Source organism: Theobroma umbraticum, unplaced genomic scaffold (assembly GCF_002168275.2).
Source record: "Theobroma umbraticum cultivar Fairchild unplaced genomic scaffold, ASM216827v3 scaffold_81.0, whole genome shotgun sequence".
In the NCBI taxonomy this organism is placed as follows: Eukaryota; Viridiplantae; Streptophyta; class Magnoliopsida; order Malvales; family Malvaceae; genus Theobroma; species Theobroma umbraticum.
This window is the reverse complement of record NW_018397268.1, coordinates 1,961,711-1,976,034: the sequence shown is the minus strand read 5'-3', so window position 1 is coordinate 1,976,034 and position 14,324 is coordinate 1,961,711. Positions and strand designations below refer to the sequence as shown.

At 36.7% G+C, this 14,324-nt stretch overlaps 3 protein-coding genes and 2 pseudogenes across 7 annotated transcripts in view; 3 read left to right on the top strand and 2 right to left on the bottom strand.

The window, feature by feature from the left end:
- Nucleotides 1-592, bottom strand: part of LOC110425327 (F-box protein At2g39490-like) — a 2,105-nt pseudogene extending 1,513 nt beyond the window's left edge. The window contains exons 1-2 of the transcript XR_016351803.1: nucleotides 536-592; nucleotides 1-418 (exon numbers count right to left, since the gene is read on the bottom strand). The exon at nucleotides 1-418 is cut by the window's left edge and continues 465 nt beyond it. The product of XR_016351803.1 is annotated as an F-box protein At2g39490-like (transcript). The remainder of the gene's footprint in view (nucleotides 419-535) is intronic.
- On the bottom strand, nucleotides 541-3,411 carry LOC110425325 (F-box protein At2g39490-like). 3 transcript variants are annotated; one of them, XM_089785072.1, is made up of 5 exons: nucleotides 3,149-3,411; nucleotides 2,187-3,057; nucleotides 1,928-2,080; nucleotides 1,385-1,534; nucleotides 541-701 (listed from the first exon to the last, which is right to left on the bottom strand). In XM_089785072.1, exons 1-5 carry the CDS (start codon nucleotides 3,286-3,288, stop codon nucleotides 666-668), a joined length of 1,350 nt encoding a protein of 449 aa, XP_089641198.1. In that variant the 5' UTR covers nucleotides 3,289-3,411; the 3' UTR covers nucleotides 541-665. The 3 variants fall into 3 exon arrangements, with proteins under 3 accessions (XP_089641198.1, XP_021295886.1, XP_021295887.1); XM_021440211.2 differs by lacking the exon at nucleotides 541-701 and having other exon boundaries at nucleotides 739-1,534; XM_021440212.1 differs by lacking the exon at nucleotides 541-701 and having other exon boundaries at nucleotides 739-1,534; nucleotides 2,187-3,061; nucleotides 3,149-3,284.
- Nucleotides 3,412-3,966: 555 nt separating this feature from the next.
- PHIP1 (phragmoplastin interacting protein 1) lies at nucleotides 3,967-6,954 on the top strand. Its single transcript, XM_021440214.2, has 4 exons — nucleotides 3,967-4,786; nucleotides 5,347-5,518; nucleotides 5,865-5,911; nucleotides 5,999-6,954. The coding sequence occupies exons 1-4, from the start codon at nucleotides 4,368-4,370 to the stop codon at nucleotides 6,615-6,617; spliced, it is 1,257 nt and encodes a 418-aa protein (XP_021295889.1). The 5' UTR covers nucleotides 3,967-4,367; the 3' UTR covers nucleotides 6,618-6,954.
- A 1,237-nt stretch (nucleotides 6,955-8,191) lies between these two features.
- Nucleotides 8,192-9,346, top strand: LOC110425477 (protein SOSEKI 5 pseudogene; annotated as a pseudogene). The gene is made up of 3 exons (XR_016351802.1): nucleotides 8,192-8,408; nucleotides 8,495-8,564; nucleotides 8,662-9,346. The product of XR_016351802.1 is annotated as a protein SOSEKI 5 pseudogene (transcript).
- Nucleotides 9,347-10,214: 868 nt separating this feature from the next.
- On the top strand, nucleotides 10,215-14,260 carry LOC110425603 (PIF / Ping-Pong family of plant transposase). The gene is made up of 2 exons (XM_021440521.2): nucleotides 10,215-10,663; nucleotides 12,935-14,260. Exons 1-2 carry the CDS (start codon nucleotides 10,507-10,509, stop codon nucleotides 13,978-13,980), a joined length of 1,203 nt encoding a protein of 400 aa, XP_021296196.1. The 5' UTR covers nucleotides 10,215-10,506; the 3' UTR covers nucleotides 13,981-14,260.
- Nucleotides 14,261-14,324: the final 64 nt, after the last annotated feature.

The window sequence follows — 14,324 nt, the reverse complement described above, 5'->3', positions numbered from 1 at the left end:
GAATGCAGTGGAAAGAGATGGCTGGTGGTAGTAGTAAATTCGCTGGTTTCGCCCCAAGGACAAGCTAAATTGCCTTTGAGATTCTTGTTTCCCTGCAGAGAAATCTAGATGAAGCATACCTGTAGGTGCAATGGCAACAAGGAGGACACTACCTTGATCAAAGTTATATTGCATCCCCCATTTGTTTCTTGGTTCAGGAAGTTGAGGAAAATCATTGAGAAAGTTCAAAACAGCAGTGACAGCTTCCTTTTTAGTCCCATCTTTCACTAAAGCCATTTTCCATAAGTTTTTCCATCAGGTCGAAAGGACACTAGTTTGGACAACAGACTCAAAAGGAAGAAAGGAAATGATCCTGCAAAGGATGTGATCAGGTAAAGAGCTGATAACATCAACCTTGTCACGTTCAAAATCCAACATCCTGTCTCCAAAAACAAGAAGAAGAAAGACTAATCTCAATTTCTGAGCACAGTTTCATTATGGTAAATTTGTATCAAGACTAAATACTCAAACTGAAACAAGAATAATCAGTTCTTACTTGTCTCTGGTCTTCTTGTGTTTGATCTTTTGCTTTAACTTTCTGAAGAGCCTGGATTAGTTTGAGTTGTTTAGTAAATCTTGTTAACAAACCATTCAGGGCATTGACTGCCAGCTTTCTATGTAGAAGTCTAAGAATTTGCACAGAAAAAACTCCCCTTTGAACTCTGGCTCAAAGACAGAAATGAATTCCGTACCAATCAAGCTCACTCTTAATTATACATCAGAACAATCTTTTTCTACTTTTCAAATTAAAACCACCCAAAATTTTTCAATCAATTTCAGTAGTATGTCCTAATTGGTAGCATTTGGCAGTAATACTAAATTCACCACAAAGGAAGGAAAATTTAAAGATATTGGATTGTAATTTTCCAAAAATACGGTTGCCAATTTTAATCAGTAGCAAACTTCAGGGATGCCAATATAATTTACCCTTTTAAAGTGTTTCAACAATATCCAGCTAACTTCTAATGCAAGCAATGACTTGGTATAACGTATAAGGAATGTTAGCAAAAATCTCAAACGTCAAATCCTTTCAATACAATGCATGCACTTCCCATCCAAGAACCAAAGGTACAATAACAAAAATCCTTTCAATCCTCAAAGATACAAAATTGAGATTATGGTTTCCTTCTTCTGTTTTGGTGAATGATTTACAGGTATAACAAGTGAAAACTTCTTCCCTTTAGTGGTCCATGTGAGGATGTTTAGGACATAATTCATTAAGATTTTCAACTCTTTGCTCAATATATTCATATGGATCTGTCCCTTTCTTTAGCTGGTTTTGTACTTTTGTTAGACTTCTCACAGTTCCATCCCACTTTATAATCAGTGGTTCTGCTTGCAATACCTCTTTCAACTGCTTTGCCAGATCAAACTCCTCTTCCTCATTGGCAAATCCTTCTAACTTGACAGCCTTGAGATGCTTCAATTTCATAGGCCTCGTGACCTTGATCGAAGACATCTTTATGTTTGCCATGTTGTAGCTGTTAGGATCGATCTACATCATTAATCAGCAAGTCATGAAGATTTTCAGGGAATATGATCATAAACTAATACCACATATCTGCCATGAGTTCTATCATCACATCACAATTTTGTATAGTGCAGCCATTCAAGTTTGGGTTCTTGAGATTATTTTATCTTATGATTGAATTCTGATCTTTCTTATGCCTAATTGTTAAAACTTGAAAGATAAGCATTTTAATAGTTCATAAGGCGCCATAATTACCCTATTAGGCCTGGAATTCCATGGCCAATATGTGAAAAGTTAAGAAATTTTCACTTTACGACATTATCTAGAAGTTCAGAAATAAACTTTACTAACATATATAACTGATATTCTTTCTTAATATTCAACTGCTAATTGTATCATGAAAATACAGAAACTTACAGTGATATAGAGCCTGGTTAACCGAGGACAGAGTTTGAGAAAGGAGATTAAGGCATTACTATTATATCTCTCTGGTGAATTATCAATCCACCACAATTCTGTTAGCTTGCAGAAGCCTTCACCTAAAAGGTTTAGCTCTGGTAAGATCAATTCCTGAATAAGAACAGAGGACTAGTTAAACCTTTGTGCAAAAATTTTGATCAAGGTTCTGGAAAGGATTACAGGATTTCTGGAAAGAAGTTATACTACTAGAACATACCTCGAAAACCCATCTACGTAATGTCAGAGTCTTGACCCATCTTATGCTGTGAGTGATGGATTCAAAGCCAGGTATATTGATGCCATAGTAGCCAGGGCCTTGTCTAAAATCAAGCATGGCGTCTTTCAGCTCCAAATGTGAATGATCATTGGCACGAGGATACCGGTAGTAGAGTGGATCTTCATCATAATATTTAAAACACACAACTCTTCCTCGACATCGGAAGGACTTTAACCTAAACTGTAAATTGAAATGCATCCTGATAGACTCCAATTGCAAGCAATCTAAGACAGTTAATTTTTGAAGCTCTGAATTACTCCCAAGTTGTATAGATTGTAATCCATTGCATTTTGCTATTGTCAGACTTTCAAGAGATGGGATATTGGACGACAGACAAGAAACCATCTCTGAAGAAACATGACTAACTGATACAAGATAAAGAGCTTTCAAGTTGAATGCAGTGGAAAGAGATGGCTGGTAGTAGTAGTAAATTCGCTGGTTTTGCCCCAAGGACAAGCTAAATTGCCTTTGAGATTCTTGTTTCCCTGCGGAGAAATCTAGATGAAGTATACCAGCAGGTGCAATGGCAACAAAGAGGACACTACCTTGATCAAAGTTATATTGCAACCCCCAGTTGTTTCTTGGTTGATGAAGTTGAGGAAAATCATTGAGAAAGTTGAAAACAGCAGTGACAGCTTCCTCTTTAGTCCCATCTTTCAATAAAGCCATCTTCCATAAGTTTTTCCATCGGATGGAAAGTAAACTAGTTTGGACGGCAGACTTAAAAGGGAGAAAGGAAATGATTCTGCAAAGGATTTCATTAGGTAAAGAGCTGATCACATCAACCTCGTTATGCTCAAAATCCAACCTCCTGTCTCCAAAAAAGAAACACTGATCTCAATTTCTGAGCACTTTCAACAAGACTAAAAAGTCAAACAGGAACAAGAATAACGGGTTCTTACTCTTTATCATCTTGATCAGTTTCCTTTTTGTCTCTGGTCATCTTGTGCTTGATCTTTGCTTTAACTTTCTGAAGAGATTGAATTAGATTGAGTTGATTGGTGAATATTTTTATAAAACCAGTTTGGCCTGATGGAGGCATAGCTTAGCAGCATGTCAAGCAGAATTGGATGTTTGATTCTGGTTTTACCTCCATGTTATGGTTTGATCAAAGAATAATATGAAACCATAGTCATTTGGGGTATTGACTTTCAGCTTTCTATGTAAAAAGTCTACAGAACTTGCACAGAAAAAAACGCCCCCTTAAAATTCTGGCTTAAAGACAATGGAATTCCATATCCTTCCAACTACTCTTAATTATGACACAAAACTTTTTTTTTTCCAAATTTTTTAATCAATTTCAATAGTGTGTCCAAATTGGTAACAGTTGGTAATGTTTTGGACAGAATTGTTGATGCCGGCAGTAACTCTCAATTCACCAAAAAGGAAGAAAAGCATACCCTGTAGCCAATTTTAACTAGTAGCAATCTTCAGGGATGCCAAGATAATTTACCCTTTCAAAGTGCTTCAACTGTACGCACTAACGTCAAATGCAAGCAATTTGACTTGGTATAAGTTTGATTCGATGAAGTTTCCTAGTGGTAGGTTCAATGGAAACCAGTTGTTACGTTTCAGGGAAGTACCTATCATGGTTGCCTGTCTATTTAGATATTCCGCAACTTTAACTGTAGTTTGACAAAAACCTATCCAGAGCCTGTATTATTACTTTTAAATTGCAGCCAGGAAGCTGCAGGAATACCAGGTACAACCTGCTAGGCCTAGAGATCAAGTTCTTCTGTGTACAGAAGAGCCTGTATTGCTACTTTCTAAAGCAGATGAATGAATGAGTGAATAAAAGCTTTGTAAACTTATAGTTCCTACATTATCAAATCATTCCACTTTTTTATACATATGGAATTGGAGGATACAATTATTTATTATTATTCCTCTTCAATAATATATGGTGAAGTTACTATTTCAGCTAAAATTCTAGAATTTTTCTTTTATTCAATTAAGTGTTCTTTGAAAAGAAAAAATCTTAAAAAAAAAATAATAGATACTAAGGAATAAAAATTAGAGCTAAAACGACGCCGTGTAACTGGTTTTCCCCTTTGCTTCATATAACAAAAACCCTGTCTAGGGTTTTAGCCATCTGTGACTGTGAGGAGGGAAAGTGAAAAAATGGTATTATCAAACAAGAAGCTTAAGCAGAAGCTTAGAGCAGAACTGTTGGCAAACAAAGGAGCCGAACCCGACCCTGATATCAAAAACCCAGATTCAAATTCGGAGGCCCAGTCCGTGAAATCACTCCTAGACTCTGTAACTCGGAAACCCAGATTGTCGAAGCGAGAAAAAAGAAGACAAACCCTTTCTTTTTCGAAAGGGTCGAACAAGGAAACTGAGGAAAAGGGAGAGGATGTTGAAGAAGTAGAAGAAGAAGCAAAGAAGAAAAGAAAGAAGAGGAAGAGAGAGGAGGACGTGAAGGAGGAGAAGGGAAAGAATAAGAAGACAAAGAAAAAGAAGAAGAACAATAAGAATAAGAAGGGGAAGAATGTAAGTGAAGAGCAATGGATTTTGCAGGTTGAGAATGGGACTGAAAGGTAATTTTGAAAATGCCCATTTGGTTCATTTGTTTTTTTTTTTCAATTTTTTATTATAATTTTTCATACCAATAAAAAGTTTGGTTATTGATGTATCAGTTTGCATTTTGAATAAAAAAAAGGGGTATTATAGGTTTTCTTAAGCTAAAGTTTGCTTATTTATGCAAATTTAGTGTCATTTTAGATGCTAAGTTAACTGTGTCAGCAGGTTACCGGTGTTGTATTTTTGTTATCATTTGTTTTCATTTGCAGTTGTAAAGATATTGGCATCTTTGTCGTAAATTAGTAAGCTGATAAGGGGGAGGGGGGGTGGGATTGATCCTGAATGTTGCTTTTAGACTCTGTTTACAGCACCCAAAATGTTCTGTAAGAGAGAACAGGTTCATCTTTTAACTTTGTTGATGATTGTTGTCTTTTTATCAGGTATGAGATTCAAACTTGGAAAAGAACTTTTATTTGGTTCGCTTTTGTGTGATTTGGTTGTGAGATGAGTGTTTGTGTTTTCTTCTTTCTCCTTCTGCTTATAAATTGGGCTTTTATTGTTTCTTATGTTTATGCAGCCAGGTGAGGGAGGATGCTGCCCCAAAAGTATATGTTGGAGGCATTCCATATCGCTATACCAAGGATGATATTCGATATTATTTTGAAGGTTGTGGTACCATACTTGATGTTGATTGTATGAAGTTTCCAGACACTGGGAAGTTTAGAGGAATTGCAATTATTAATTTCGAGGTAACTATCTCTGATACTTGTTTGTATGTATACACTTATGAATGCTATATTTGATTGGGGCTAGATCAAATTCTAGATGTCTTATCGGCTTATGGGTATTATTATGACATGCTATTACTTTTGAAATACCAAAGGAGCTGAGCCTGAAGCATTTAACACTGTCTTGCATGAGAAGGTTGGCTCTTTTCATTTCTTGTGAAAATGGAATTTCATATTAAAGAACCAAAAAAAGAACTGATAAATATTTGAAACTACTGAAATCTTATTGTAGCTGCCTGAGTACTGATACTAAGCATAAGTATTAAATTGAGTTTGTTGACATTTTTATCGTGTTGACTTCCTACAGACAGAAGCTGCAGTGAAAGAAGCCTTGGCTCTTGACAGAGCTGAAATGTGAGTAAATGTTATGATCTTCAGCCATATTTCTCATTATTTTTCATTGGTAAATCATCCTTATAAAACTTCTGATGTGTTCCTCAGGGGTGGAATGCAGCTAACAATTCAGCCCTACAAATCCATTCGAGCCAATAATAAAGTAGCTGGTTTTTCCCCAAAAATGGTGGAGGGCTACAACAGAATATATGTTGGAAATTTGTCATGGGATATAACCGAGGATGATCTAAAGAAGCTTTTCTCAGATTGTGATGTATCATCTATACGCTTTGGCATGGACAAGGAAACAGGAGAATTCCGAGGCTATGCCCATGTGGATTTCTCCGATAGTGTCTCAGTGGCCATGGCATTAAAGTTAGACCAAGAAATTGTGTGCGGTAGACCTGTCAAGATAAGTTGTGCAATTCCTAAGAATGGAGAAAAAGGTCAATCAAGATCTCGTCCTACCAGAACTGAAGTCCCTAAAAGTAATGAAGCGCCTGCAGTTAAAGAAGCACCAGCAATTGAAGAAGCACCTGCAAGTAATGAAGCACCTACAGGTAATGAAGCACCTACAATGGGTAATAAAGCTGATAATGGTGGTTCAACTGTCAGCAGTGGTAAGTTGAGGCGAAGGACATGCTATGAGTGTGGACAGAAGGGCCATATTTCTTCTGCTTGCCCAAATAAGAAAACTGCAGATACAACCAATACAAACACAAATTGACCATTAATAGGAGGTTTTTTTCCCTATCTCCAAATTTTCAGCCATTTACATGTGATTCCTGTTATCCTGGCATAATCTAAAGTGTTATTCAATTGGTTAGAAGATGAAAAGATTAATGAAAAGAGATAGTTATTTATGTCTTTCTCTACTTTGTTATGAATGCTGATTCATAGACTTTCCTGAGGAATTCTTTTGGCCAAGGGAGACATGTGAATTACTTGTGCTTTGAATCCTCTTCATTCTAAATGCATGAAAAAAAATGAACCGAAATAAAGACCACAGAAAACTCTTCTTGTTTGCAGGCATAATCGACTATGATCAAAGCCAATATTCATTGTAACTTCCTTTGGAGTGGAATTGGTTTTTAAAGTGAATCAGATGCCCGATATAACTCTTTCTGTGGAATGTACGAAACCTGGAACTTTCAAAGGGCATTCCATAGTCTGACAGAAAGACACAGTAACTATGAAAAAAGTAGTACTATTTACAGACATAGAATAATGGAATAATCTGGCTTTTATTTACTACCTAATCTGCTTAATTTGCCTGATACACATTCAGATTAGTGAAAATCTTGATCTGTTACGTTGAAGCCGAATGGAAACAAGGGCAGGCAATGAATAGATGAAGCATAAATAATTCCAGACAGGCAAAACAGCTAGTCACGGCATGGAGGTGGTGGCCATTGGCCATGGTGAATCTCAGATTCTCAGTACTGGTAACTCTTCTATTTGGAGCTTTCTGTGAGCTTCCACCCTTGCAGTTTGCAAGTTCCAAACTTAAGTCAAATTGTCTCCATGTTTTCAGCATCATGGTTTCACGGGACTGGCTTTGACTTCTACATGTAGAAAAATGAAAATTTTGTCCTGATTTCACTTTGGTCCGTGAGCTTCTGGTAATTGACAAATTCTGCAAGGAACGTGCTGGCATTTGGTCCTACAAACAGGATCAACAGTCTTTGGAAGTTGGCATAAAATAAATTATCCAAATTATCCTCTGCATTACCCATCTTAATCAATCAATGATCTTCAAAGATTACCTCCTCATTTTAATCAATGCAACTTGATCTTATATAAAGGGGGAAAATATGGTTTTCATGCATTATAGAAGGAAGGAAAACATCCTTGGAGGGTGATTTAAGAGCTGAATTTGATCTGCATATTTGAAAACTATAATCATTTTGAAGTGTGCCCCCTGCCCTCTATCAGTGCGAAGGTTCTCCGTAACCAAAAATTTAGCATCCTCGAAGTTATGTCAACTCTTCATATTTGCTGCAAATGATCAAACATTCTTGAAACTGGTATAATATACAGTTTCTTTCTGTTTGCTAGTAGTTGTCTGTACTAATTTTTCAGGCTCTTATAAATATGCAGACTCCCGCTTTTTCGCTCAGCTGTCCCCTTTTCATTCAATGAAACCTATTCCTCTACCTTTACCTGCCCTGGAATTTCAAAATCTTTAGGCTTTATACAAGTCAAAATTCTTGAATGTTCAAATGTTTTAGGTTTATTAGCAAGTTCTGCACCATTTTTAACCACATCTGAGCTCGGTAAAAAGTTAGCTTTATGTTCTTCATGGCAAGCTATGCAAGATTAAGGATGGAGTTACCTATGCAAAAGAGAAATCAAGATAGAGAAACTAGTCCTGAGAGAACCATGGTGTGGGCTGAAAGCAAATCAAACAAGGAGCGGAAACTTTCTGTTGTTTACTACCTCTCACGCAATGGCCAGCTTGAGCATCCTCATTTCATAGAAGTCCCTCTTTCTTCTCCCCAAGGACTCTTTCTCAAAGGTAACAAATGGAAATTGCTCTTGGAAATTGAGTATACTTTATCTGATTTGTAATTACTTTTTGTTGCAATTTGCTCTATTTCACAGATGTTATAAATAGACTAAACAGCCTCCGAGGTGAAGGCATGGCCAACAGGTATTCCTGGTCTTCGAAAAGGTACCATAGACAAAGACTCTATCCTGTTCTTTTCACTGTGTTTCTTCAATGGAAATGACAGTTGATTCAACCGTGCTAATGTAACAATTCATTTCAGGAGCTACAAGAATGGATATGTATGGCAAGACTTATCCAAAAACGACTTCATATACCCTTCCCATGGCCGTGAATACATTCTCAAGGGATCACTACTCTTACAAACTTCTCTAAGCTTTCGATCCTACGAAACAGTTTCTTCAACTTCATCAATCTCCAAAAATTCCTCTGCGACATACAGTTCAGGTGAAGATTCCAATGTTCCTGCGAAAATTAGAACGAAACATCATTCATGGAGTGAATTCAAAGAGCTTGATGAACACAAAATCTACAAGGCCAGAACAAGCAGAGAATTTAGCAGCAAAGGCAACAATGTGTCAACACAGACAGATGAGAATGCAAGGCAAAGAAGAGTTGGGGGTGAAGAAGCTGAAGAACATCAAAGGGAGAATGGACAGCAGGCTCCTCGACCATCTTCATATTCAAGTTCAGAAGCTCCGGAATGTCTGAACATCTCAGCAGATATTAGAGATCAAAGTGTTGAAAATGATCGCCCCAGTGGGAGGATCAAGGCATCTGCAGTCCTAATGCAGTTGATTGCCTGTGGATCAAGAAGAGCCAAGGACTGTGGAGGCAATGGAAATAAAGGTATGAACGTGCTGTTTCATGGACGAGGAGAAATACAAAAAGATCAATGTACCATGGAAATAGTCAAATGCCAAGGTGCCATGGTAAAAAATCTTTGACAGATCCATGAAGATGGGGAAATATGTACTCATAGTATATGTATTTCAATATTAAGCTTAAACTTTGAAGTAAACATAAAAACCTAAGAACGGAGCTAAGATTCTGACAGTGACTATGTTCTTGATCATGTTGGGGTGTAATTATATTCTAGCAATATCAATGTGATAGAAAGAATAGCATTTGGGCTTCAAGAAATACAGGACTTGGGTTGCTTAGCCAATGAGCCTAGGCCACAGATGGTCAGTATCACTTAATGAAGTAGGGCCAAGCCCGGGTCCAACCATCTTAGCTGGTCATATAGTTGATGTTCACACTGGTTGTGGTTGATGTCTGCTGCCTACTAGGTGGCCAAATCAACTGTCTCAGCAATCTTTATTAACAAAAAACCATTTTAATGTTCAAATCTGGCATACTAAGGACCATTTGTAGGAATTAAAAGAAATGAAGTTTTCTTGAAGATAGCATTTACTGAGATAATAGAAAGTTGGAAATTTCATATTATTCATCAAATTGGAATTTGAAGAAAGAAAGTGACCATAATCATAAACATATAATAAGAAAAATAAGAACATTAAAAAACAAAAAATAATCTAAAAAACCTAATAGTATTAGGGAACTTAATCATAAAATCTCTTAATGATAGAATATTTTATGATAAAATTTCTTATTTATCATTATCGATTATGGAAAATAAACTAATACATCATGTAGCATACCATTTATATAAAAATTAACAAAAATAAGTACTACTCAAAACTTTTAAATTGTACAAGGAAAAACGAAGAAAATTCAAAGAAAGAAATTCACCATGACCAAAAAAGGGCCATAAACTCGTCCCACTCTTTCTTCTTCTACATTGCCTCACCTTTTAACAACTAAAAGAATCACCTTATATCACTTGCCCAATGCCTACATAGTACTAGGACTATAGTCTTTGGTTTTCGTTTCCCCTCTCGAAGCCTTGTTTTTTTTTTTTTTGTTCTTCACCATCTCTTCATTCAGCCACTTATCATTGCATGCGTTAAAAACCCAAAACAAACCAATATCAAAAGGCCAAACTCAATCTCTTCCCTGAGATTCCTTTTGATCTTTGGTGTTAGGCTCTTTCAAGTGCTTAACTCACCTAGAGGGGTTGTGTTCCTTTGTTGGGTATCTTTCAATGGGACCCATTAGAGGGTTCAAGAGGAGAAAGAAAGCAGCAGACAAGAAGGTGGTTGACCAGAATGTCTTGCCTTCTTCTGCCGCTGTTGCTTCTTCTTTGGGGTCTCAACCTCAGCCTTTGGATTGGTGGGATGAGTTCTCCAAGAGGATTTCAGGTATTATAGTAACATTCTTTTTTCTCTACAGTTCTCAATGTTTGAAGGCATTTGATTTTGTTATTTTCAGTTTTTATACATTGCGTTTCCCGTTGCTTGAACGTTTATGTTATGGTGTTTATGAAGGCTGTTATTGGCTATTTGCTTAATGTTTAATGAAATTTCATAACTTGGGTCCATTTGGGTTTCGGTTAATTTGGTTGAATTTACATAATATGGCTGGTGTGGTGTGAGATAGAGCATTGCTGGTCTACATTCTTTGCAAGTTGCGAGCTTGAAGTTATATGTATTTGGTCTTTTGCTTTTAGCATTGCTGGGAATTTGGTTATTCTTTATATTGATACCGCTTCCTTGATGTGTGTCCTATGCAGTGTTCCAAGAGGCATTTGTTAGGTTTTTGCTTTAAACTGTTTCTGATAAAGATCCAGATTCAGAACATTGTTTAAGAATACAGCTTTATTGAGTAGATTTATGTTTTAAGATCATTTGGATATAATGCACTTAGTAAATTTTACTTATTAACTTAGTATTAATATTAGGCTTTTGTTGATTCTATTCATCAATGGTGATCATGAAAGGCATTGTTTTTTCCAAGGGCATCAGGACATGAGTCAGATCCACGTTTTCATAGTTGTCAGGATAGAATCCTGTTTCAATCTTTTCTTTTTCTCTGGGCTACGTAAAAGTTGAAGTCTGAACCTAACATTTTCCTGAATTTGATACGTGCCTCTCAAAAGGTTAAGTAATGGGTCTCCCAAGCTATGTTTTACTCCCTTCTGTGGAAAGAATTTCGAGACATTTCTTGATTACCTTTTTTTTTTTTTGGAGTTGCAGACATAAGTTATAGGTGTTGCTTGAGTGTACACTGTCTCTTTATTGACTTGCAATCAGATGAGTAATAGCCCATGGTCAAATCATTATCTTATTGCAAAACATTTTGTCAGTTTTATTGAGACTTGGTTTTGTTTGTGCGAAGTAGTATATTAAGTGTTCTATGAAGAAGGAATGGCTTTACGCACATTGAGAGCATCATAAAACTAGGGAAATTACGGAAGCATAGACAGAGTGGTCTTTAGAAGCCATAATGACAAGCAATTTACTTTAGAACATTATCTTACACAGAGCTTAAAAGCCAGGGACAGCTAGAGAGTTGCACAAATTGTTTTGCCATGAGTAGCTTGGCTTTTCAGAGTTGGATTAACCTGATAATTGCTCAAATTTTACTGAAATGAATGGTTTTTCTGTGTTTTTAGAAGCAATTCTTATGTCTGCTCTTCTTTGAAGTCACATCTACCATGTGATATTTCTTTGTTGAAGGAACTATGACTGTTTGTATTGATTGCTTATGCCTTAGTGACACTGATGGTAGTTGTATAAAATAGAGGTGTTTCTTTTTCTCTCTTGGACTAGTGCAAAAGATTTTCACTCCATTCAGAGAAATTGAGGTTAAAGTATCATTTTGACTTCTCAATTTGATTTTTGAAGAAATAATTTTTAGAAGAAAATGGGTTGGCTCCTTTCTTTTCCTTTAAAGATATGTCATTCTTCTTACCTTCACTTTCACAAACTGAAACCACAACGTAAAAAACATGGATGAAGAATCCTCTTTGGTAGTCTTTAATAGGATTTTTGCCCATCACAGCTGGTTCCTACATCTTTCAGCAAACATTGCTCGCTTTGATCTTACCTGATCATGTAAATTGTGCTCAGGGCTGGACCATGAATTCCAAAATCCATATTTCCATATAAGTGGTACTTTTGCACTTATGTAATGCCTGCAAATGTGTTGTGCTATGATTTAGTTGCCATAAATTCTCTTAATGACTAATGTGTTCAGCTAAGCAGAATGACTATTGTGTTCTCCCTGTTGTTAATGAAAAGAGAGCTTGAGGATATATTGCCTGTAAATTGGTAAGAACATACTGAATTATCTGACTAGTTTCAGCACGTAGGGTGAAAATGAAAAAGGTACTTGCACTTTGATCTTGTTTTGAAAATTTTCTTTTAGGGCATTTGATTTGAGATTACAAGCGCAATGACATTGGTAGGAGATTGAGGTGTAACAGTGAGCATTATGATGATTGAGTAACAGATTTTAAAACAGAAATATTGAGGCTGCTCTCTAGTTAGTAATTGATTTTCAGTGGTTTAAGCTAATGATCTTACATAAATATTTAGATCCATGAAATAGGATTTTCTACTTTACAAAAGGAAAAGTTTTCTTTTTCTTTTATGAAGGAAATAACCTTGTTTTCAAATGTCACTTTTTAGGTACCTTATCTCAATCAAAGGATTCAAAAAGTTTTGAATCGGTTTTCAGAATTTCAAGAAAGACATTCGACTACATCTGTTCTCTAGTGAAGGAAGATATGATGGCTAGGCAATCGAGCTTCACTGATTTAAATGGCAAGCCTTTGTCTCTAAATGATCAAGTAGCTGTTGCTCTTAGAAGGCTTAGTTCTGGTGAATCATTATCAATCATTGGTGATACTTTTGGGATGAATCAATCAACTGTTTCCCAGATAACCTGGCGGTTTGTGGAAGCAATGGAGGAAAGAGGGCTTCATCATCTCAGTTGGCCTTCAACTGAAGCAGAGATTGAACAAATAAAGTCTAAGTTTGAGAAAATCCGGGGCCTTCCTAATTGCTGTGGTGCAATTGACATCACACATGTTGTCATGACTCTGCCTACCATGGACCCATCAAATAATGTCTGGTTTGACCGGGAGAAGAACTATAGCATGATTTTGCAGGCGGTTGTGGACCCAGAGATGAGATTTCGTGATGTGATTGCTGGGTGGCCAGGAAGTTTAAGTGATGCCATTGTCCTCAGGAGCTCAGGTTTCTTCAGACTTTCTGAAGAAGAAAAGAGGCTAAATGGTAAGAAGCTAAACATTTCAGAAGAAACAGATATAAGAGAATATATAATAGGGGATGCAGGTTTTCCCCTACTGCCATGGCTTTTTACTCCTTATCAAGGGAAAGGCCTCTCAGATCTTCAAGTTGAGTTTAATAAACGGCATGCTGCAACCAGAATGGTAGCACAGATGGCTCTGGCGAGGCTCAAGGAGATGTGGAGAATAATACATGGGGTGATGTGGATGCCTGATAAAAATAGGTTGCCAAGAATCGTTCTTGTTTGCTGCTTGTTGCACAATATCCTTATCGATATGGAGGATGAGGTGCTAGATGATATGTCTTTGTCCCATCATCATGACACTGGTTATCGCCGACAAAATTGTGAATCTCTTGACAAGTCTGCCTTGATTATGAGAGATAAACTGTCTCTCTACTTAACAGGAAAATTGCCACCTTAAAACTATTCTTCAGTTATCTCTCTGGCCGGCACAGTAATCTTTGATTCTTATACATGTAAAAACTGAATCTCCCTGGTACTTGTAATGCTCGTCATAGTTATCTAGCTTGACGGCAAATGAAGTGAGTCCTGCATTATAAGTTTCCGTTCATTTACCTCTGTTAGTCGAACTGGAAAGTAGTATTCAAGCAGCTCATCTGTTTTTCGGTTTTGACAGTATAACATGTAGTCTATATTATCTGATATTCTTCAAAATGAGCAGACATGGGTTCTTATTTCAAGCAATCCTGAATATATGGAAGCAGAAATTGAATTGCATCATGTGGCATACAGGATGATTATAAG

Bases quoted from the DNA above. Each gene is read 5' to 3' on its own strand.
- LOC110425325 (XM_021440211.2), bottom strand. From the start codon at position 3,288: ATGCCTCCATCAGGCCAAACTGGTTTTATAAAAATATTCACCAATCAA. The intron at 3,058-3,148 runs GTAAGAACCCGT...TTTTGGAGACAG, and splicing joins ACTGATCAAGATGATAAAGA to GAGGTTGGATTTTGAGCATA. The intron at 1,535-1,927 runs GTAAGTTTCTGT...TTAATGATGTAG, and splicing joins TAACCAGGCTCTATATCACT to ATCGATCCTAACAGCTACAA.
- PHIP1 (XM_021440214.2), top strand. From the start codon at position 4,368: ATGGTATTATCAAACAAGAAGCTTAAGCAGAAGCTTAGAGCAGAACTG. The intron at 4,787-5,346 runs GTAATTTTGAAA...ATGTTTATGCAG, and splicing joins GTTGAGAATGGGACTGAAAG to CCAGGTGAGGGAGGATGCTG. The intron at 5,912-5,998 runs GTGAGTAAATGT...TGTGTTCCTCAG, and splicing joins GCTCTTGACAGAGCTGAAAT to GGGTGGAATGCAGCTAACAA.
- LOC110425603 (XM_021440521.2), top strand. From the start codon at position 10,507: ATGGGACCCATTAGAGGGTTCAAGAGGAGAAAGAAAGCAGCAGACAAG. The intron at 10,664-12,934 runs GTATTATAGTAA...GTCACTTTTTAG, and splicing joins GTTCTCCAAGAGGATTTCAG to GTACCTTATCTCAATCAAAG.